The sequence below is a fragment of the Triturus cristatus genome, chromosome 4_2 (assembly GCF_964204655.1).
Source record: "Triturus cristatus chromosome 4_2, aTriCri1.1, whole genome shotgun sequence".
Classification (NCBI taxonomy): domain Eukaryota; kingdom Metazoa; phylum Chordata; class Amphibia; order Caudata; family Salamandridae; genus Triturus; species Triturus cristatus.
In genome coordinates this window covers 363,144,624-363,166,506 of record NC_140586.1, presented here as the reverse complement: position 1 = coordinate 363,166,506, position 21,883 = coordinate 363,144,624, and the positions used below count along the sequence as shown (strand labels likewise).

The 21,883-nt window shown below is 47.2% G+C and overlaps 1 protein-coding gene across 9 annotated transcripts in view; it reads left to right on the top strand.

Annotated features, from left to right (window-relative positions):
* The window catches only part of TDRD5 (tudor domain containing 5), a 1,318,580-nt gene that overhangs the window by 134,758 nt on the left and 1,161,939 nt on the right, over window positions 1-21,883 (top strand). For all 9 annotated transcript variants that reach the window (XM_085601794.1, XM_085601799.1, XM_085601798.1 and 6 more), the window contains exon 2: window positions 14,313-14,583. In XM_085601794.1, the coding sequence (XP_085457920.1) occupies window positions 14,352-14,583 (232 nt within the window). In that variant the 5' untranslated portion in view covers window positions 14,313-14,351. The remainder of the gene's footprint in view (window positions 1-14,312; window positions 14,584-21,883) is intronic.

Sequence of the window (21,883 nt, the reverse complement as noted above, 5' to 3'; positions counted from 1 at the left end):
AGTAATCAAACTGATGATTTAATTGTCTGAAATTATGTATGGGAGATCCGAAAGGGTGTGTTATGTAGAACGTAAAGAAACCGTGGTAGGGCCATCATCTTGAACTGTGCTGCTCTGCTCAAAATCTATAGTGGGAGTGATCTCCAGTCCTGTACATCAGAATGTAGACCACGGAGTGGGGGTTCCAGGTTGTGTTCATAAAAGACTTTTGGATCTATAGTGACGTAAATGCCCAGTATTTAAATCCCTTAATTGCTATAGGTATCTTACTTCCTCTAGGTGAGGGCGGTGGGGTTCCAGAGAGGACATATAGTACTGATTTTACCCAATTAATCATATATCCAGAGTACTTTCTGTAAAGTTCAAATATCTGCATTTATAACTATATTCTATCTTCCCAGTCTGGTGTCCATTTTAGACCCAGGATCATGGGGTCCCCCCTAGTCCAGACTTAAGGTTCCAACACTAGAGCAAATATCAATGGGGACAATGGGCATCCCTGTCTAGTTCCCCGGTGTAACTCAAAGAGCCTTGATATGTTCTTATTGGCGATCACCTGGGCAAGCGGGTGGGAGTATAGTAGCTGCAGCCAGGATAGGAATTGCGGTCCAAAGCCTTGTTTCTCTAGCACTGCATACATAAAGGGCCATTTGATGGTATCAAAGGTCATTCGGGCGTCTAATGAGAGCACTTCCGCGTCTTCTTCTATTGTGGCCGCTCTACCCAGGACTCCATGGAGTCTTCTCAAATGCAATGCTGTGTTTCTCCCTGGCATGAAACCGGACCTGTCCGGATTAATGAGGGAATGTAGAAAATTCGTCAAACGGGTTGCTAATAGCTTGGCCGGTATTTTCACTTCTACATTTAAAAGTGATTTTAGTCTATAGGAGCAACACTCTTCCTTGAGTTTATCTGCTTTGTGTATAACGTTATGTTAGCTATTTTCTGATCTCTGGTTAGTGTGCCTAGATTACGATTTTCCTAAAACATTTGGAGGAGCAATGGGGCATCCTTTGATGCGGTCTGTTTATATAATTCGATCGGTATACCATTAGGGCCTCCCGCTTTTTCTGATTTCAGCACCCCAATTGCTTGAGTGATTTCACATTCCATTATTTCTGCCTCTAGGGATGCTCTATCTGCCTCTACAAGCCTTTGTATGGGTAAATGGGCTAGTAGCTCTTGAGCTTCCTCCGTTGTGACCGAATGTGCGGCCCCATAGACCGGACTATAGTACGACGCAAATTCTTCTGCAATTTCCTCTCCTTGCCTTGCCATTGTACCATCTTCCCGTTTAATCTCATATACCCATCTCGCTGCACCCTCTCTTCTATCTAACCAGGCCAGCAATTTTCCCGCCTTATCAACCACATTGTATAAATTGTTGCGTTGCACGGTATCTAGCCTTGGCTGCTTCTTCGGCTGTATCTGTAAATTCCTTCTTTTTAAGCTGAAGGCAATGTTGTAGTGAATCTGTATTATCCTGTAATAATTTTGATTCTAGATCTTGTAACTCATGTTCTAAATTTTCTAACTTAGCCCTTTTTCCTTCTTGTGACCTGTTATGTGGGAGATTCCTTGTCCTCTAATTATAATTTTACAGGCTTCCCAGAGGATATTGGCAGAGTCCACCGTGCCCTCGTTTTCTGCTATGTAATTATCCGTGGCTTCGTGGAGTTTAACACGGATTTGGGGTATGTTAAGATACCATATGTTTAATTTCCCTTGGTAAGTGCGATTGGTGGAGCCTAAGTTATAATGTACACACACTGGGGAGTGAGCAGAGGTACCTTGTGTCAGGTGATGTGGGTCGTTGAAATAGGGAGTAGACGTGCCAATGTAAAGATATAGTCAATGCGAGAAAGGGTACCATGGGCACCTGAGTGGTAGGTGTATTGCTATGTTGAGGGGTTGAGTGTCCTCCAAAGGTCTATAAGGCCTAAGGATGACAGGAAGTCTTTTAGTTTAGTTCCCGCATGTTCCTGTGTTCGTATCGGCCAGCGGTCCATTTCAGAGGAGAGAGAGCAGCATTAGAGTCCCCCCTCACATCCTCCCCTATGATCAAATTCCCTACTGGGAGTTCAAGGAGTAGCACCCCTAGTTTCGGAAGTAGCTGTGTCTGTAATCGCGGTGGGACATAAAGTGAGATTAGGTTGAATATTTGGCCTGCCCATATTCCTGTGGCGGCCACATATCTGCCGTTATCGTCATGAGTAATCTTTTGGACTATGAAGGGGAAGGATGAACGTACTAGGATGCCGACCCTCCTAGAACTTCTGGTGTATACTTCATGTGATATCAGTTTGTATACCCATCTATTTAGTGCTCCATAATGTGTTCCTTGGATATGGGTCTCCTGCAACAGGACAGTGGCGTAACGAAAGTTTAAGGGGGCCCCCCTGCAATGTACACAGAGGGGCACATGCTCCAGATTTTATCCAAAGCGCTCCGACCCGAGCGCTGTGCTGAGTGGGCCCCCTGCAGCTGGGTGGTCCCCCCGCACCGTAGGGGATGCAGGGTCCTGTGTTACGCCTGTGCAACAGGACCACCTCAGGGGCATATCTTTTCAGGTATTGTAGGACTACCTCTCGTTTAATTCTATCCCTCAGGCCATTCATGTTCCAGGAGAGAATTTTAAATCCTTTGGATGGCGCCATATGGCCTACCTCGCCTCTGTTCCGGGGTTCGTTCTAAGCCTTCCCTGCATGACCCTCAAGTGGGGGAGAAGTGTAGGGAGCGTCCCAATCCCTCCATTCCTGGCATCGCCTCCAACATGCATTTTGTCGCTGATCGGTAAAAAGAAAAACAATAAAGCAAAACATTGCGAACAGATCTTAATCCCATCCCCCCTCCCCGCCTCCCTGCATGGCGGACTAACAACTGACCGCCCCTCCTCCCCAACTATGCAGAGTGCCTTTGTACCCCTCAACACACATTAACCTATTAAGGGGTGGAGACCTTAATACAACCTTTCCTGGTGCCACTATTACTCATCAATCAACTTTATTATACTAGCTCAGCCTAAGGTCTATAAAAATGAAAACGTCACTTATCGATAAATATGCATCTTATTAAGGAGATCTCTGTTCATGTACAGTTCAGGCCTCATTGCCCTTCTCTGGCGTTTTGAACGGAGTAATGGAGCTCCCAACGAGATCTTGCAAGCGTTAATTAGTGTCATTGCGAGCCTTCTGCCGGGTCAGTCAAGTCCTTGTTATGGTTGTCAGAGGATTCCAGCTCGCCCTTTTCCTAGCTCTCCCCCCCCCCCCCCCCCCCCCCCCCCCTTGGTCCTTCTGTGCCTGGGAGCTCTCCACCCATCCAGCCAATCCCATGCTTCCTCCGGTGTAGCGAAAAAACATGTTGTTCGAGGCATATGAGCTGCAGATCACACACTGAGGATAAGATCGCCATCTGGTGTTGGGCTCGGATGATTGCAGGTTGTTGTCGTCTTCGGAAGAAGCCTTTGGCCACGAGGTTGGTGACTCCTCCCCTGGACAACAGTGCGCATGGGCATCCACTCCATCGTCAGATTGTTTTTTTCCGCCATTGGGTTCGGATGAACTTTTTTCCGCTCCAGCAGAAAACTTTCAGGAATCGATTTAATTCTTCAATCTTCTTTCCATCGACATCGAAATCATCTCGGACCGGTTCCGGAAGCGGCTGATGGACAGGACACCCTTCAAGAAATGCCCTCGGTGTGGAGCGAAGTTCCCCCACAGTGATCACCACGAGGTTTGTAACCTCTGCCTGTCGCCGGAACACAACGAATCGACCTGTCCAGCTTGTTCCGCTTTCCGTTCCAAGAAGACCCTCCGGGACCGAAGAGCTCGATGCCATATTATGGCCAAACCAGCTCCAGAACCGGAGGACATCTTTGCTCAGGATGTTCCTGAAGATGACACCGAAGATCTCGAGATCGTGTCCGAGGCCGACTATTCCGATGACCTCAGCACTCCAGGGCAGCGTGTGAGTACCAACCCCCCTGCCCCTGCCCCATCCAAAAAGACATTGGTCAAGACTCCGCCAGCTGGGCCCAGTCGAGACCGGAAATCCTCTTCAGAAGCCCCGCCCTCGGGCCCGGCTCGAAGACGTCTAAGCCTGTAGGTGGCTCGGGCTCGAGCAAACCTCATGTGATTGTACCTATAACACCTTCGGCACCGAAAACTCCACTGTCGGCACTGAAACAGGCTTCAAGACCGAAATCTCCTTCAGCACCAAAACGTTCCTCGGCACCGAAGTGTCCACCGGCGCCGAAACGTTCTTCGACATCGATGCCTAAAAGTCCCTCAGCACCGAAATTTCCATCAGCACCGAAAAAAGCATCGGCACCGAAAAACCCATCGACGCCAAAAAACCCATCGACGCCGAAACCTCTGTCGGCACCGAAAAATCCATCGGTACCGAAAACTCCGTCCACGCCGAAAAAAGTTCATCACCGCCACCGCCTTCGGAGCCAGATGAACTTTTTCGCCCAGATCCTACTCAAGCGGATCTACATCAATCCCGAAACCGGACATGTGACTGCCGTCCCATACAAGAAACGGAAGCTGGACATCACACCACCTCCAGCTCCCATACGGAAGAAGGACTGTGCTACTTCACCACTTCGTCCTTCCTCTCCTTTATTACCTCCTAACCCGTCCCCCCCTCCTCCTCCTCCTTCTCCTTTACCTTTACCTTTACCTTTACCTTTACCATCCCCCTATCATTCACCTCCTCCACAGGATGATAATGATGACTTGGGGGGAGGGGCGGACCCTGATTTATTTAATGATCCTGTTGATCCAAACGACCCTTTTACGTTCCCAGACACAGCACCCGTAGATGACTGGTCTTATCCAATACCTGACATGCCTGACCCCACTACCTACCCCTCCAAGCCCTCCCCTCCTGATGACCACTTAGGGTTTGGCCAACTTATAAATAGGGCAGCAACATTCCACGGCGTCACAATACACACAGACGCCCTTGAAGAGGACTTTCTCCTCGATACTTTTGAGCAGTCACAAAAAACTGTTCACATACTGCCCATGAACAAAGGGGCTATAAAGCATGCCACTGAAGTCTTTAAAGACCCTGTTCGAGCTAGGGTTCTCAACCCACGCATCGAAAAAAAGTACCGACCAGCCCCACAGGACCCTGCATACATTAAAGCCCAGCTCCCTTTAGACTCCTTGGTCGTATCAAATGCCAGGAAGCGCGTTAACTCACAGACAACTGGAGAAACGCCTCCCCCGGACAAGGAGTCTAAGCTTTTAGAGGCCTCAGGCAAACGGGTCACCGCGCAGGCGGCGAACCATTGGCGTATTGCGAATACCCAGGCCCTGTTAGCCCGGTATGATAGGGCGCATTATGACCAACTTGAGGACCTTATGCAACATCTGCCTGAACCCTTAAAGTCCCAGGCCTCTGACCTCATCCAAGAAGGCAAATTAATATCTAATGCCTCCATTAAATGCGCCTTAGATGCGGCAGACACTGCTTCTAGGGCGGTCAATACTAGCGTCTTACTCAGACGACATGCCTGGCTCCGTATTTCTGGTTTTAAACCGGAGGTTCAAACCGCAATTCTGGCTCAACCTTTCAACCAAGAGCAGTTATTTGGCCCTGCAGTGGATACTGCATTAGAGAAAATGAAAAAGGATAATGAAACTGCCAAGTCTATGGGAGCACTGCAGTCTCCTCAAACCCGGGGTTCCTTTCGTCGCTCCTTTTATAGAGGAGGCTCCAAAAACACGGGAACTGAGACCACATCCACCTTTAAAAATTCGGGACAAACATCCCCTAACAGAGGATATTTCCGAGGAGGTTATCGGGGAAACAATAACAAAGGTCGAGGGCGGGGCAACAACAATAACACCCGCACCTCCCCAGCCACTAAACAGTGACTTGCCACCACTCCCCCCAGACCATTCCACTCCGGTCGGGGGGCGGCTCCAACAATTCCTACCTGTCTGGACTTCCATCACCACAGACAGGTGGGTAAGACAAATTATCCAGTCTGGCTACTGCCTCGAACTCATACAATCCCCCCCAAACATACCGCCCAAACAACGTCCAATGTCCTCACATCATCTCTCTCTCCTCAAACAAGAAGTTCAATCCCTGTTACAAAAACATGCGATAGAACCAGTCCCTCTTCAACATCAGGGAACAGGGGTATATTCTCTATACTTCCTCATTCCCAAAAAGGACAAAACACTAAGGCCCATACTGGATCTCAGACTACTAAACCAGTATATACATTCGGATCATTTTCATATGACCACCCTCCAACAAGTCCTCCCACTTTTACAACAGGGAGACTTCCTTGCCACATTGGACCTCAAGGACGCATACTTTCACATCCCTATGCATTCCGCTCACAGAAAATATCTACGATTTGTGGTAGATGGGCAACACTATCAATTTACAGTTCTCCCATTCGGAGTAACAACAGCACCCAGAGTGTTCACCAAGTGCCTAGCAGTTGTGGCAGCGCACCTCAGAAGACAACAGATCCATGTCTTCCCCTATCTGGACGATTGGCTCATAAAAGCACATACACACCAAAAATGCGTTCTCCACACTCATCGCACGATTCAAACTCTCCACGATTTGGGATTCACTATCAACTACCCCAAATCCCATCTACAACCTTCCCACTTACATCAGTATCTAGGAGCAACCATAGATACATCCAAAGCCATTGCTTATCCCAGCACTGCCAGGATAGCCAGTATACAAAATCTCATCTCTCAATTTCAAACTCATCCATCTCTTCCAGCAAGAGTGTTCATGCAGCTCCTAGGCATGATGGCGTCATGCATCTCCATAGTCCCACACGCACGACTTCAAATGCGTACCTTACAGGAATGTCTAGCACAACAGTGGAACCAAGCTCACGGACAACTTACCGATCTGGTGTTGGTGGACAGTCGCTCACTTCGCTCACTGAAATGGTGGAACACCATCAACCTGTCCAAAGGGCGACCGTTCTTAGAGCCTCTTCCACAAGTTGTGCTAACTACCGACGCATCTCTCACAGGGTGGGGAGCCCACCTCCTTCACCATACCACTCAGGGCAGATGGACCAGTCAACAAAAACTGCTCCACATCAACCACCTGGAACTCTTAGCAGTGTTCCTAGCACTAAAATCCTTTCAGGTACACCTAAAGAACAAAACTGTCCTCATACGCACAGACAACATGACGACAATGTATTATATACAGAAACAGGGAGGGACACATTCTCTCCAACTGTCCCAACTGGCACAGCAAATCTGGAGATGGGCAATTCCCCAAAACATCTACCTGTTAGCAGAACATCTCCCAGGGATCCACAATCAGGTGGCCGACCTCCTGAGTCGCCACACACAGCAGATCCACGAATGGGAATTACACCCCAAGGTTCTACTCCCCTTCTTCCAAAAATGGGGACAACCAGACATAGACCTGTTCGCCACTCCCGAAAACACAAAATGCCCAACCTTCGCCGCCAGGTTTCCACACCCACAGTCGAAGGGCAATGCCCTATCGATGAACTGGTCAGGCAGATTTGCGTACGCTTTTCTGCCTCTCCCACTAGTTCCATTTGTGGTACGCAAACTGAAACAACAGTCGCTAACTCTAATACTAGTAGCTCCCACTTGGGCACGTCAACCGTGGTTCACCACACTTCTGGAACTATCTTTAGTTCCACATCAAAGGCTACGCCTCTCCCCGGATCTATTAACCCAGAACCATGGAGAAATCAGACACCTAGATCCTCAAACACTGAACCTAGCGATCTGGCTCCTGAGGTCTTAGAGTTCGGATACCTCAATCTCCCTCCAGACTGTATGAATATCATAAAGGAAGCCAGACGACCTACTACTAGAGCGTGTTATGCCGCAAAATGGAAACGATTTGCCATCTACTGCGCTAATAATGACATACATCCATTGGATGCTTCCATCCAAAACATCATTTGCTATCTACTACACTTGCAAAGATGCAATCTAGCGTATTCCTCTATACGTTTACACTTAGCAGCCTACTTGCAAAATAGGCAACACCTGTCCCTTTTTAAGGTACCAGCCATCAAAGCGTTTATGGAAGGTCTCAAAAGAATTCTTCCCCCAAGATTACCACCTTCCCCAGTGTGGAATCTCAATGTGGTTCTAACAAGACTTATGGGTCCCCCATTTGAACCTATGCACAAATGTGAATTACAATTCCTAACATGGAAGGTAGCTTTCCTTATCGCAATCACTTCCCTACGAAGAGTAAGTGAAATACAAGCCCTTACACTAGAGGAACCTTTCTTACAACTACACCGTAACAAAGTGGTTCTTAGGACAAACCCTGCATTTCTCCCAAAAGTGATTTCCCCTTTCAACCTTAACCAATCAGTAGAGCTACCAGTCTTTTTCCCAAACCCAGACTCCGTAGCTGAGAGGGCCCTACACACCTTAGATGTCAAAAGAGCCTTGCTTTATTACATCGACAGGACAAAACCTTTTCGAAAGACAAAACAACTCTTTGTTGCTTTCGCACCACCACATAAAGGCAATCCCATCTCCAAATCCGGTATAGCCCGGTGGATAGTTAAATGCATCCAAATATGCTACCAAAAGGCTAAACGTACACTTACAGTTCCCCCTAGGGCGCACTCCACGCGTAAAATAGGGGCTTCTATGGCCTTCTTAGGTAACATTCCCTTAGAAGACATTTGCAAGGCAGCCACGTGGTCTACCACGCATACCTTCACTAAACACTACTGTGTTGATGTGCAAGCCAAACAACAGGCCTCAGTAGGCCAGGCTGTCCTAAAAACTTTATTTCAAACTGCTGCAACGGATACAGGCGACCACCGCTAAGGGGAAGCACTGCTATACAATCTATCCTCAGTGTGTGATCTGCAGCTCATATGCCTCGAACGGAATATGCTACTTACCAGTATGCATCTGTTCTTGGCATGTAGAGCTGCAGAGTCGCACACGCCCGCCCGCCTCCCCGGGACCTGTATCTGTTCCAGCATCTGTCTTACTTAGACATTACACATGGACATCCTTTCTTTCATTCCTATACACTCCATCTTTTCCCTTCATGGCGAAAAAACAATCTGACGATGGAGTGGATGCCCATGCGCACTTTTGTCCAGGGGAGGAGTCGCCAACCTCGTGACCAAAGGCTTCTTCCGAAGACGACAACAACCTGCAATCATCCGAGCCCAACACCAGATGGCGATCTTATCCTCAGTGTGTGACTCTGCAGCTCTACATGGCCAGAACAGATGCATACTGGTAAGTAGCATATTCCTTTCCTTCCGCAAGCACACATAGTTTTGCCGGGAACAGCATAGCATACTTTGTCTTTTTCCCGTAAGGCTTCTTTAATCTCTAAGAAAGACCGTCTTTGTTTCTGCACCTTTATTGTTATATCTGGAAAGAAGAATACTATGCTATTATCCCTTTTCACAGGAGGAGAAACTCGTGCGGACTGCAATATCACATCTTGGTTCCTAAAGTTAAAAATGCGGGCAATGATGGGTCTCGGCGGGCCCTCAGCTTCAGCGGGGCATCTGGGACCAGGTGTGCTCATTTCACTGAGAAAAACTTTGAGAGGCCTTTGGGCTTTAGGTGCTTGAGTATAAGGTCTTCCACAAACAAGTCTACTACCGGGCCTTCGGCCCTCTCCCGCACTCCAATTAGTCTTGCATTGTTTCGGCGCGACCGGCCTTCTGCATCCTCCATTCTAGCCTCTAGCACTTTAACTGAATTGTGCTGTTCACCTACTTGAGTCAATAATGTTTTGGCATCAGTCTTGAAAGAGGTGATGGTTTCTTCTGCCTCTTTGACTCGGGTACCTCTGTTACAGATATCTGCCCGCATTGGTGTCATTTCTGTGGCGAGGGGGGTTGGTCAGTGCCCCCCCCCCCCCCCACCCCCCACCCCATGTCTTGGGAAAGCCACCTTCGCCGTACAAATTTTCCCGCCCTGATTGTGGGAAGGACCAAGCTCAGCTGGGTTTCTGAACCAAGCTTAGGGTCACTGATGTTCCATTTTAATGTTCTCAGGTCTTTGCCACCGCTGCCACGGAATTAATTCTGAGCCCTGCCGGGGGATTCAACCTCGGGGCAGGGTCATGGCGATCGCCAAGACCCCTGCTGCCTAGACTGTAAAGCGGGGATTATCTCCAGCCCTCGAGCGCTTTTCTCACCTCTCTGCGTAGATGTAGATCCAGCGATGTCTCAGTCGGTATACAAGGTGGGTTGAGTCCGTTATTACTTGAGGATGGAGTCGGCCTGTGGTGTCAGATGTGAGGGCTCTCCAGCTCATGCTCACTCTGTTGTGGCGCGGAGATCACCCACCGCACTCCAACGGCACCTCACCTCCGACTATCACTGGATTCTTCTCACTGCTGCCAATACTCTGTGGAATGCTGCCGGTCCTCAGGAGCTGGGTCGACTGAGCGTTATGCAGATGCAAGGCTTTCAGTTCCTCAACGTTGCTTTTGATCCGGGCCTCATCCGTGGGCTCCACGTCATCAGGTGGGGTCGCAGTGTCCGACGAGGCCCGCAGCTGTTTTCCTTTGCTCCTTCTGACGGTGCCCGCCAGATCTAAGTTGGGCCACGCTGTCTTAGGCACTCCAGAACCCCACGCCATACCTCCTCGGAGCTCCGGGCACCGTGGCTGTGTTCCGTCGATAGGTGTAGCTGCGGAGGTGGTGCTTCCGTTGGCACAGGCCGCTCCTTGATGCAAGTGTGTTCTGCGGTTTCTGGTGGGATTTTCTTAGTCCCGCACTCTCGCGGGGGGTTCAAACAGGGATCTCCCACCAGGGAGATCGACCCTCGTCAGGATAGTGTCAAATCTTTGATGTTTTTTCACAGAAGCCGGTCGGAGCTTCATTAAGCTACAGCCATCTTGGTTGGCTGCAGGCCACGCCCCCCTCAGCTTTGTAGAATCTTGAGTCCCCAAGTGGGATGGTGGGAGGTAGACGTACCCCAGAGCATTCCATTGGTGTGAGAGCTGGTCTAAAGAGGCGATTATTTGTCTTTTTCAGTTAGTTGAGTAATGGGGTACGCACTGCTATCATGCTCACCGGCACAAAGTTACTCGACTAAGAGGTTAAAAATTGTTTCATTTTTGCCTAAAGGACATGCTAAGAACGTGGAGATAAATTACAATGCTCTACATGCCGAAACAGATTAAGAGACCGAATTGTTTGTCATGTAATTCTTGGGGTTGATTTTGGAACTACTATCCTAGTTGGTGCCCCACAGTCTGCGTTTATTCTAGTCAGTGCAGTTCTATATTCCATTGCCTGACTTGTCACCAAAACAACAAATTCTCTCTTCTTGCTCTGCTCCTCCATGACCTTCATTGGCTCCCACTTTCTGCAAGAACCTATTTCAAAAAGATATAAAGCCATCCATCTGGACTAATCTCTTACCTATCCAAATTCGTCTCCATCTCATACCCCGATGTACTGAGGTTAAAACCCTAATTGGCTCTAAAACATTCTTTCACAGGTGCTCGTATAAATACTTGGATCACCAAAGGAACCCACCCTCCTACCTTTCGGACCCACCTACCTCTTCTGCCTATTTTATAACTACTTTCTCTACTTTCACTCTGTCAGTTTTACAAAATACTGTAGAGTGTTCTCAAGTTTACTGTTGTGAGTTCTGAAATGTAATTTGTTATATCCATGTTTCCACTATTAGAAGTAAAATGATAGCAAGTCATTCTGGAAGGCTGTCTCTTGTAAGCACTCCCTAGATCAAGGTGGATCAGCGGTTAGTTATCACGTAAATGGGGAGGATTGGGTGGTACACTTTAAAAAAATGTATTCTGACACCAGTTCGATCGATTTGCAGCTATGGCTTGGGTGTGCTCCTTCATTCCCATCCATTTCATTACAGGAAGTGAAGGCCGCCATCCAGGACAGCGCGAGAGGAAAAGCACACGGACCAGTGGTGTCCCGATTGACATTAAGTGTAACATGGATCTTTGGGCCCCATTTTTGCCAAGTGTTTATAACAGCCTGAACAGGTCATTGATACCCCCCGCTCCTGGGCATCCTCAGTCATTGTCCCGATCTTTGAAAAGGGCAGCAGGGCGGAGCCTATATGTTACTGCCTGATTTCCCTGTTAGAAATATCAGCCAAAATCTTAGGGAGAGTCCTGTATAATAGAGTTGTAGATTGGGTCACTGAAAATAACGTGTTAAATAAATGTCAATATGGATTCCGAAATGTCATAGGGACGATCGATCAATGCCTCAACTTAAACCTGATCATTGGGAAATACACGGTGGCCAGCAGTTTATATCTAGCCTTTAGGAGTTGACAATGGCGTTTGACTGTGATAATCGGGCTAAATTGTGGCAATCCCTTATTAATCTGCAAATGGATCCATCCCTAGTCCACTTGTTGGTCTCCTTGCATACGGACACTAAGGCTCGAGTCAGGTTTGGGAACAAAGGAGAAGTCACTGATGAATTTAGTATTGGTCGTTGGTTCGCCAGGGGTGCATTTTAGCCCCACTTCTTTTTATTTTGTACATAAACGAACTTAGTAGGGAGCTTAGTAAGTGCGCCCCAGATGTGCCTATGGTGAATGGCGTCCCCTACCAGCATGATTGTATGCAGATGATGTGGTGTTAATTGCACGCACCCCCAAAACCTTGCGTAATCTAATGCACTCCTTTGTCAATTTTATGGACAAGTTGGATTTATTAACTAATTTTACTACAGCTTTAATAATGACTGCCCAAAGCGCATGTGACCCTTAACTATTCTGGTGGGTAAGGAAGTGTTATCCAGCACCAGCTCCTTCTCTTACCTGGGGATGACTTTCAGCTCTTTTGGAACATGGTCTGCGCATATTGCACAAATTAGGACCAAGTTCTCCAGGGCTGTTGGCTGTCTGCTAAGTCTCCCATCACCCAAGGGAGAGAGGGTTCTCACACCCCTCTTGCAAATATATTTGGCACAATGTGTTCCTATAGTAACTTATGGGGCAGGCATATGGGGCTTGGGTAACTCTGCTACCCTTCAAAGGGAGGAAAATCGATTCTATCGGAGAGTAATTGTCAGCCCCCATGTCAACCTCTAGCTCTATTTGCCACAATGAACTAGGCTTAGACATTCTGAGTGATTTTATTTGCAGCCGCCCAATTCTCTAGTGGCATTTTATCTGGAGCTCAGAAGAAGCCAAATTTACTGGAGAGATAGTATTGGACTTTGGCCTGTGATAAGGGTCTTTCGATCCCCTGGATAGCGTACATCAAAAAAATCTCTGTATTGGATTGGCTGATATGTTTTAGCTAGAGTGACCCGGGCAGCCCCAGTTTGAAAGAAAGTGTAAGTCTTGCTGCTAGAGCGAGCCAAAGAAGAGAGGATGAGGGCTCAAAGACAAAAATCAAGTGGTAAGCCTTAGTTATATGTTAATCCCGGGGCAATTTCTATCAACTAGCTGCAGAACATTAATAAGAGCAGGGAACAGCTTTTATTGTTCAGCTTCTGGGCTGGTATTGTGTAATATTTACTTTGTTTTCCGCTGGACACCAACCCCAGCTCGACTCTAGAGAATGCCCATGTACTCATTTTCACAAAAAACTATGGTACATTTCATCTTCTTTTATGAATCTTTTTAAATGTACACAAAAAAATTCCTCATACCATTTTTGAAGTTTAGGAATCTATAGCGTTGTATGCAAGCATATAATTGTTATTGGTATTACCAGATGACGAAACGTGTGGTCACGTGACTGTTTCTTAAAGCTGCAGTCCGCTCTAGGTCAATGATTTTAGATTAAATTTAGTATATTTTTTTTATTTTTTATCCCAGCCTGTTTTTATCCAGATGGTTCGTCATTAATGTCCCAAACCTGATGATTTTGCGTATTTTACTTGCGTGTTTTAATAACTTGTATTTATTCTATTTCTATTTTTGCACGTCTTACATGCTTTTATGGTTGTTCACAGCCGAATAAAGAGATTTCTGATTCTGAATAGAGATCTAAGTAAGGAGCTTTATAACTCTGTTAAATAAAATGTGTTGCAGCTCCTAATGTTTTATTCTCAGACACGAAGTGCCTTTCAGCCCACTTGACCCATGGTGCTGTTAAAGGAGCTGCATTTTTTTTTCTCCCCCAGAGTTTTATATAACGCGAACTAGACCCGAATCCAATCAGGTATCGGAGCGCTTTACATAGCACCAGTTACGTTACATGAGGACACACATTTTGTAAATCAGTCTCTTTTACTATTCTTTTAATGTATAATTTTATCCCACTCTTTATGTAACTTTCTCCCACTTTTGTTTCTTCTCTCCTCCTGAACAGGTTTATTTTTGCTCTAAAACTTGTTTTTGAGCTGCCGCCATGTCTGATCAGGAGAAAATCATTGCAGACCTCAAAAAGCAGGTGCGCTCACTGCTTATTCCTGCCAAAGGTGGCCTGACTCCGCAGCAGTTGGAGCGGGATTATAAGGAGATAGTAGGGAGCCATCTACCACCACGTGGACTTGGTTACCGCTCCACCATGGACATGGTGCTAGATATGCCTGATGTGGTCAAAATATGTCCTACTGGTGATGGAAGCGTTATTCTAAAAGGTATGTAATAATACTATGTTTTCTGGTGGCACTAGAATTGCTTTGTGGAAGATGACCTGTGCAATTGAAGTGTACTGAACAGGAGCTAGTAATAATTGATAACAGATCAGGCTGCTTCTACTAGAATACATTCACTTGAAGTACAAAAGTATTTATGGACTCGTCGTGATCGTGTATTATTTTGTAAACTATTTAATTGTTTCTAACTGAACAGCACACAGGTAGACATAAAAGGAGGTTCCACCATGTGGGACCTTGATTACATTTGTGAATAGTTATTAGCTCCAACATCCTGAAAATGTGTGTTTCACAGAAACCTTAAAACAATTCGAAAGCATTTGAATGTTGCTTATCCAAATAAATGTTTTCTCTTTTTTAACTCTAAATAGATGTAAAAACAAAATCGAAAATTCATTCATCATCTGTGTTTAAGAAGCCTGGACAAGCCTATTTAAAAAATGAAAAATATAGGAAATACAACTTATTTCATGTTTCTGCTGTGAGGAATAGAGAGGCCAAATTCTCGGCCTCTGTTTATTTCATTTGCCACCAATTTTTTGTCTGTATATAGTAAAGAGTTTTTTTTCTGTGCTTGAGATATATATATATTTTTTTAATATATTTGTATTATGTTTTACAGCATAACAAAAAATAACATTTAACAGTTCTCCCATCCTCTTCCTCTTACAATGAAATCATGAGAGCGAATTATACAAGCATCTCATGAACAAACACTATTATTCAATAACATCATAATGTGTGCAAATATTAAGCAATAATCTTGACTAAAGCGGCATCGCAGTATAAATGTTAAATCACAGAGTTTATGGTTTAAATCTTTTTTTATTGTGGTTTTCAAAACAATAACCACCGCCTACATCCAACTGGCCGGTGGAGAAGCATCATAAAAAGAAAATTTTTTAAGACTATAAAACAAAGAAGAAGGAAAGAGGGGCGAGAATTAGGAACCCATCGCTGGCTTTTATTGTGTGTGGCTAGCGTACATCTTCTTATATCTTGGGTTACCGATGAGTGGCTTGTCTTTAGGTCCTGAGAGAGACCCCTGGTGAGTCCGAGCACCCGTAGGTATTTAGGACAGGTGAGTTCATTAAATTCGGTTGACAAGAGCTCTAGTGTGGATCCCCAGGTTTTATCAAAGCGTGGGAGTCTGCACGTTATGCTAGCTGTTATATTTTCCATTCCTATTACCTCCCACAGCTTATGTAACCAATCCAACCTGGTCAGAACGCCCTCCGTAACCCATCTAGCCAGTATCACCTGTATGGCTACCCCCAAAGTCAACGTAATAGCTCTTCCCTGGCATGATCCTAGTGGGTATGTTAGGGCGTTTGGGAGGCCAAGTAGTATGTAGCTTGGGAGTCTTGGCAGATCAGTGTTGTAGGGATTATTTATATCAGGTAGTATGGAATCCCAGAAGGACTGTATCTTAGGGCATTGCCACAGAAGATGTGTCAGAGTACCCACCCGACCACAGTGGCACCAACAGTGAGCGTTGCCCCCTGGCTTCCAGCGCGCCACCCTGTCTGGGGTATAGTGCCAGTAAAGCGCTATTTTGAGGAACATCTCCTTTCCTGCTGTACTGCCGGAGGAGGCTCTGTCCATGTGTACTATATCTTGCCATTCTTTTGGAGAGAATTCTCGCGCGCACTCCCTGGGGCTTTACTTTGCTGTGTGGGTGCAAATAACAATGCATATATATCTGAAAGCAGGCATTTGTCTGATTTTCTAGTTATAAACCATTATTCAAATTTCATTAAAGGGCCGCTTGCATGTACGCTCATTTGTGGCTGTGTGACCCAATGCCTTAGGGCCAGGTACTGCTAGTACGTTGTCTTAGGTAGGCTGTAGCTAGCTGTTAGCTGGAGAAAGTCCATTATCCCGTTCTTATCAAAAAGATCGCCCACCCTTTTGCAATTGGCCTCTTGCCATTTGAGGTAGCCCTGTCCAGAGCGAGCCGGAGGGAACTCCGGTTGACCTATGAAGGGAGCTAAAAAGTACATAGGTGTAGAGAGACCCAGAGTCACCTGAACCATATCCCATGCAGTCATCTTGTAGTACCGCACCAAGTGCAGGACCCCCATCCCTCCAACCTGTTTAAAGTACGTTTGTTGATGGGCCATGCAGGCCTTCTTCCCACCCCAAATAAAGTCCTCCAGTAGGTGCTGCAGTTTGGCCAGGACCTGAATGGGGGGAGGGGGGCTGCTGCAAGCGGGAGAGTCTGCATTACGTATAATATGCGGGGAAGTAGTGTCATCTTTACGGCGGCCAGCCTGTTTAGCTAGGACAGCGTGAGTTGTCTCCAATGTTCAAATTCTGCCCGAGTATTTGTCTGAAGGGTGCCGTAGTTCTCGTGTGTTGTGCGATCAACTGTGGGGAATATCTGGAGGCCCAAATATGGGACACCCGACTCAGCCACCCAAAGGGGAAGTCCGCTTTTAGCTGCCCTAGTTCAGTGTTGGAAATGGTTAGGCTAAGAGCTTGCGTCTTTTGTATGTTGATCTTTAAGTCCGAAACTGTCCGAACTCCGTGAATTCCTGCATGAGGGGAGGTAGAGAGGTAGAGAGATAGGTGGTTGAGTGATGAAGAGCGCCACATCATCTGCGTAAAGTGAAAGTTTATGTTCCCTGTCCCCCATGTAGATCCCAGTGATTGCATCGCGTTGATGGATACGCTCTGCAAAGGGCTCCATATATAGAGCAAATAGTAGGGGTGACAAGGGAGACCCCTGTCGGGTGGCTCTCCAGATCTTAAAAGGTTGGGACTTTACCCCATTCACACTAATTCTTGACTCCGGTGTGTTATATGTGCTATTTACTTAATGTAAAAATCGCATCCCCAAGCCAAATCTTTCCAAGGCCAAGCGCAGGTATGGCCACTGGACTGGTTCAAAGGCTTTTTCGGCATCTACTGATAAGAGCAGGGTCTGCTTCTGGGAGCGCTGAGTCTTGTCGATGAAGTGACACACTCGTCTGGTGACATCACTACAACTGCTTTCCGGTATGAATCCGGCATGGTCCGGGTCCATCAACCCTTGCATGTGTTGCTAGACGAGCCACTAATATACTGGTGAAACTTTTCAGGTCTACGTTCAGCAGAGAAATGGGGCGGTACGAAGCACACTTCTTTGGGTCCTTACCCGGCTTTGGTAGGACCACAGCTGTGGCCATGCGCATGGAGGGAGCTATAGCTCCTTCTTTGCTGAAGGAGTTGAAGAGTCGTGTGAGTAAAGGGACCAAGTTTGGTGCGAAGGTCTTATAGAACTTCCATCCTCCCCAGGAGCTCTGCCTGACGCAAGACCCTGGATCGCTCTCAGCACCTCATCTGGCCTAATGTCTGCATACAATTTTTCTGCGTCCGCCACCGGGCCGGGAGCGAGGCAACTTGTGCCTCAGCCATTTATGCCGCAGCTGCTTTCTCGTCCAGATGATTCGCAGTATAGAGGGCTGTATAGAATTTTTCAAATTCAACAGCTATTAGATTGCCCTCTTGCACTGTGTCTCCATGAGGAGCTTCGATCTCTACCATGCGGCTGTTAATTATTTGGGAGTGGACTTGGTACGCCAGTAGTTTTCCGGCTTTATTCCCCCCGTCGTAAAAATGCTGCTTGGTGCGCAGAAGGTAGTATACGGCCCTATCAAAATCCAATGCTTTCAGCTGTTTGCGAGCATTTGCAAGCTGGTGGGGTGTCTGGACAGCGGCGGTGCACTGTCTCCTTTTCTTTGACCCAGTCCTCCAATTGTTCTCTTTTTTCCTTCCTGTCCCGGTTCAGCTTGGCCGCTATTGCAAGAAATTGTCCCCGAATGACCGCTTTCAGAGGGTCCCACAGCAGATGTGGATGCATGAGACCATCAACATTAGTACCCAAAAGGCTTGTATGGCCTCTTGGACCTCTTTAATATTAGCATAATACGTAAGCAGTTTATGATTAAATCTCCACACCCTATATCTTTGACAGTCCCCCTCTAACTTCCAAGAGAGGCTAATAGGGGAAGGGTCTGAGAACGATGATATACCTATGGTAGTGTCAACTATCCCTAAGGTAATTTGTGGGGTTGTTAAGAAAAAGTCCAGGCAAGCGTAAGTCTGATGTGCCACTGAGAAAAAGGTGTAGTCTAGCGCTGTAGGATTGCGCTGTCGCCAAGCATCCACCAGTCCCACCCCGCCTGTCACTGTTGCATCGATGCCGAGAGTGCCCAGGGGTGACCCGTCCTCTGTGTGGTTCTTTCCAAGGCAGAGTCTTCTACTAAGTTGTAATCTCCACCTATGCCTGAGGTTTCCAGGATCGAGCTTACCGCGTCCCGAAGAAACGTCTCTTGCCCATCATTTGGCCCGTGAACTCCCATGACCACCCTCACTGCCAGTAACCTCCTTAGGACAACTGCCTGAACATTTAATATATTCTAGAGAAGTGTGTTGCGAATAAGACTGCTACCCCTGCTTTCTTCCCTGACATAGGTGAAAAGAATTGGCGATCGAACCAGCGTGACCGGAGGCGCTTCCAGTCCGCACGTTTCAAGTGAGTTTCCTTCAAAAAGCATATATCCCAGCGGGTGTCCCTAAGGTATGTCATTAGTGCTCGCCGCTTTACTGGTGAATTAAGGCCTTGGGCGCTGAGGCTCACTATTGAAATGCTAAGAGGCTCCAATGGGATACTGTGGGTGTGTGTATGTCAAGCTGGGGCTCCCCCCCCCGACAGCTAGCAACCATTTCCACCTGGTGTCACCCTGGTGTTGGGTGTTATCGGGCCCCGCCAAGTGAGGAGATCCCAGCCCTATTCCAACAAAGTGACCGTCCCTCCCTGCACTGTGCACATACGGTGAATAGGGCCTACCTCTAGCTGTATTGGTCCCTTATTGGTAGCAGGTCCTTCCCTCACCTTGTCCCATCTTTTAGTGTATTACCTAATCCTTTGGACTAACCCCTTGTAGTGTGTATCCAGAAATCCCTTTCAGGATCATGGCAAGGCCAATAGGTCTCTCGCTTCGTATGCAGCCACGAATTGCCTATGAATTCTCAGTTCCTAATTGGGGGGGTGAGGGGGTTGCGTCAAAGATGCGCAAGAGATAGCGAAAGGTCAGAGAATAACGGAGGAAAGTGATCTTGGAATGAGGCATCGACAGTGGAACTGCCCGCACTTGGGCACCTGTAGCGCGTGGCGCAAGGGTCTATTCGGCCTGTGACAGTGCAGCACCATCCTGTCTTAGTCGGTTTGAGGTGGGCTCCGCCCATGGGGGCCACTCTCATGCTTCGTCCCGTCATCCGCCGGCAGCAACGGTCAGGCAGTCATTGTTGGGGCACGGTCATTTTGTTGCTTGTTCCCTCCCCCCCCCCCCCCCCCCTCTCCCTGGCCTGCAGCTGTTTGATGAGGGCCTCTCACTCCCTCTGACGCTCCTTCTCAGGGGGTCGTGAGCGTGCGTCCTTTCCTGTGCGCCGTTCTCTTCTCGATCTCAATGCTTGCTCAGACCCCTCATCTCCTGGAGGTTGATCCTCCGAACCGCCGGCCACAAAGTCAACTCCCAGAACTGACTGTGCTTCTTGTAGGGACCACACTGCATGTGTTTCTTTATTCCATACAAAGAGAAGTTTAAAGGGATGGCCCCACCTGTAGCGGATGTCTTGGTCCCGTAGGAATGTGGTGACAGGGCGCAGTGGTCTGCGCTGTTGGAGCATTAGTTGGGAGGTGTCCTGGTAGAGGCCCACTTGTAGGCCTTTGAACTGGATATTTGCCTTGTCTCAGGTGGCTGCCATAATAATTTCTTTTTGCCGAAAGGAATGGAGGCACGCGAGGATGTCCTGGGCCAAAGCACAGAGTTCAAAGAGCAATTGTCACATCTTCAGATGTCTGTGTAGCATCATCTATGAGTTGCTGAAGCTGTCTCTCCGCCAATTCCCAGGTCATCCTACCATCCTGATTTTGCTCAGCCCGAATTAATTTGCGTCGTACTCCACATTCTGCCATCAACCATCGCATGTAATCACACAGCCAACTTTCAAGTTTAGGTGTTTTGGATGTTATCCAGTCTTTTGCTATGCATTTATTTGCAATTGCCAGCCCCAATTCAACCATTTTCACAACCGGTTTCATCATTTTAGTATGTGATATTATCCCAGTAAACCTACTTGAATAGAACAATGTAAAGGCAATTCTGTAAAATTCTGCAAAGCTTTAATGACATCCTTCGGAAGCTCCTGTATCCCTTTGCATTCCCACCACATGTGTATATATACGTTCCAACATTATGTCTGCATTTCTGGCAAGCATCTGGTTTAGCAGGGCCCATCCTATGCATGCGACTTGGAGTAACATAGTCTCTATGAACACATTTAGAATGTATCAATTTGAGTCTTGATTGCGGGTTACCCTCTTACAACGCCCTTGTATAGACTTCCACTCTTCTCTCGGGTTGAAACATATTTTTAATACCCTTTTCTGCCATAACCCTTTTTTCCACGGCTTTTTGTTTAGAAAGGACTACTCTTGTAGGATTTTCAGGGCTGATTGCTCATGAGCTTGCAAGGTATTTAGCCCTTTTTAGGTCTCGCTTACGCAGTGCGCATGCACTGCATAGGAGACCTTTAGCCGTCGTGCAGCTCTTTTTCCAAGCACATACTCGTGCTTGTGGCGGCATACAGCTTGCGGGAGTGCGCAATGGCGTGCCTCAAGCACGAGTATGTGCTTGGAAAAAGAGCTCTCCCTCTCCCCAGCGCGCGCGCACCACTTGCGGGTGTACCCCTCCTCCTCCTCTCTCGCCCGCTGCAGCCTGCGCACCTTTTTTTTTTTTTTTTTACTTTCCGCGCGCACTTGTTTTACTTTGACACTGAGCGTGGCTGGCGCCGCTTCAAAGGTACTGCGCTTGTTTGCTTTTATTTTTAGTTTTTCGAGAGAGGTGCTGTACACTGACATCTCCTGACTTAAGTTAAGCGCCTTGACTGTACTTACAATGCTGCTGATGTTTATATTGATTAGCAGCACTTTATTAAACGAAGTTGCCTGACGTGAAACATTTTGTAGTTGAACACTTAGTAAATGTGCTTCAGGGCCAAAAACATTAAGGTGTTTTCATTGTTGATTTTACATCTGAACTTCATTGAGGTTTTATAGGGGTGGGGGCTGCAGCACCTCCTTCTTCCTTACTTCCAGTGTGTCTGCTTTCAGACCCACAATCCCTTCATGGGATAGACGCGCACACAAAAATAAATAAGTCTGACTCTTGGACAGCTGATAGCGACCTTTGATATAGCGCATTGCAGACTCCCACTTGTCTCCAGGCGCGCCAAA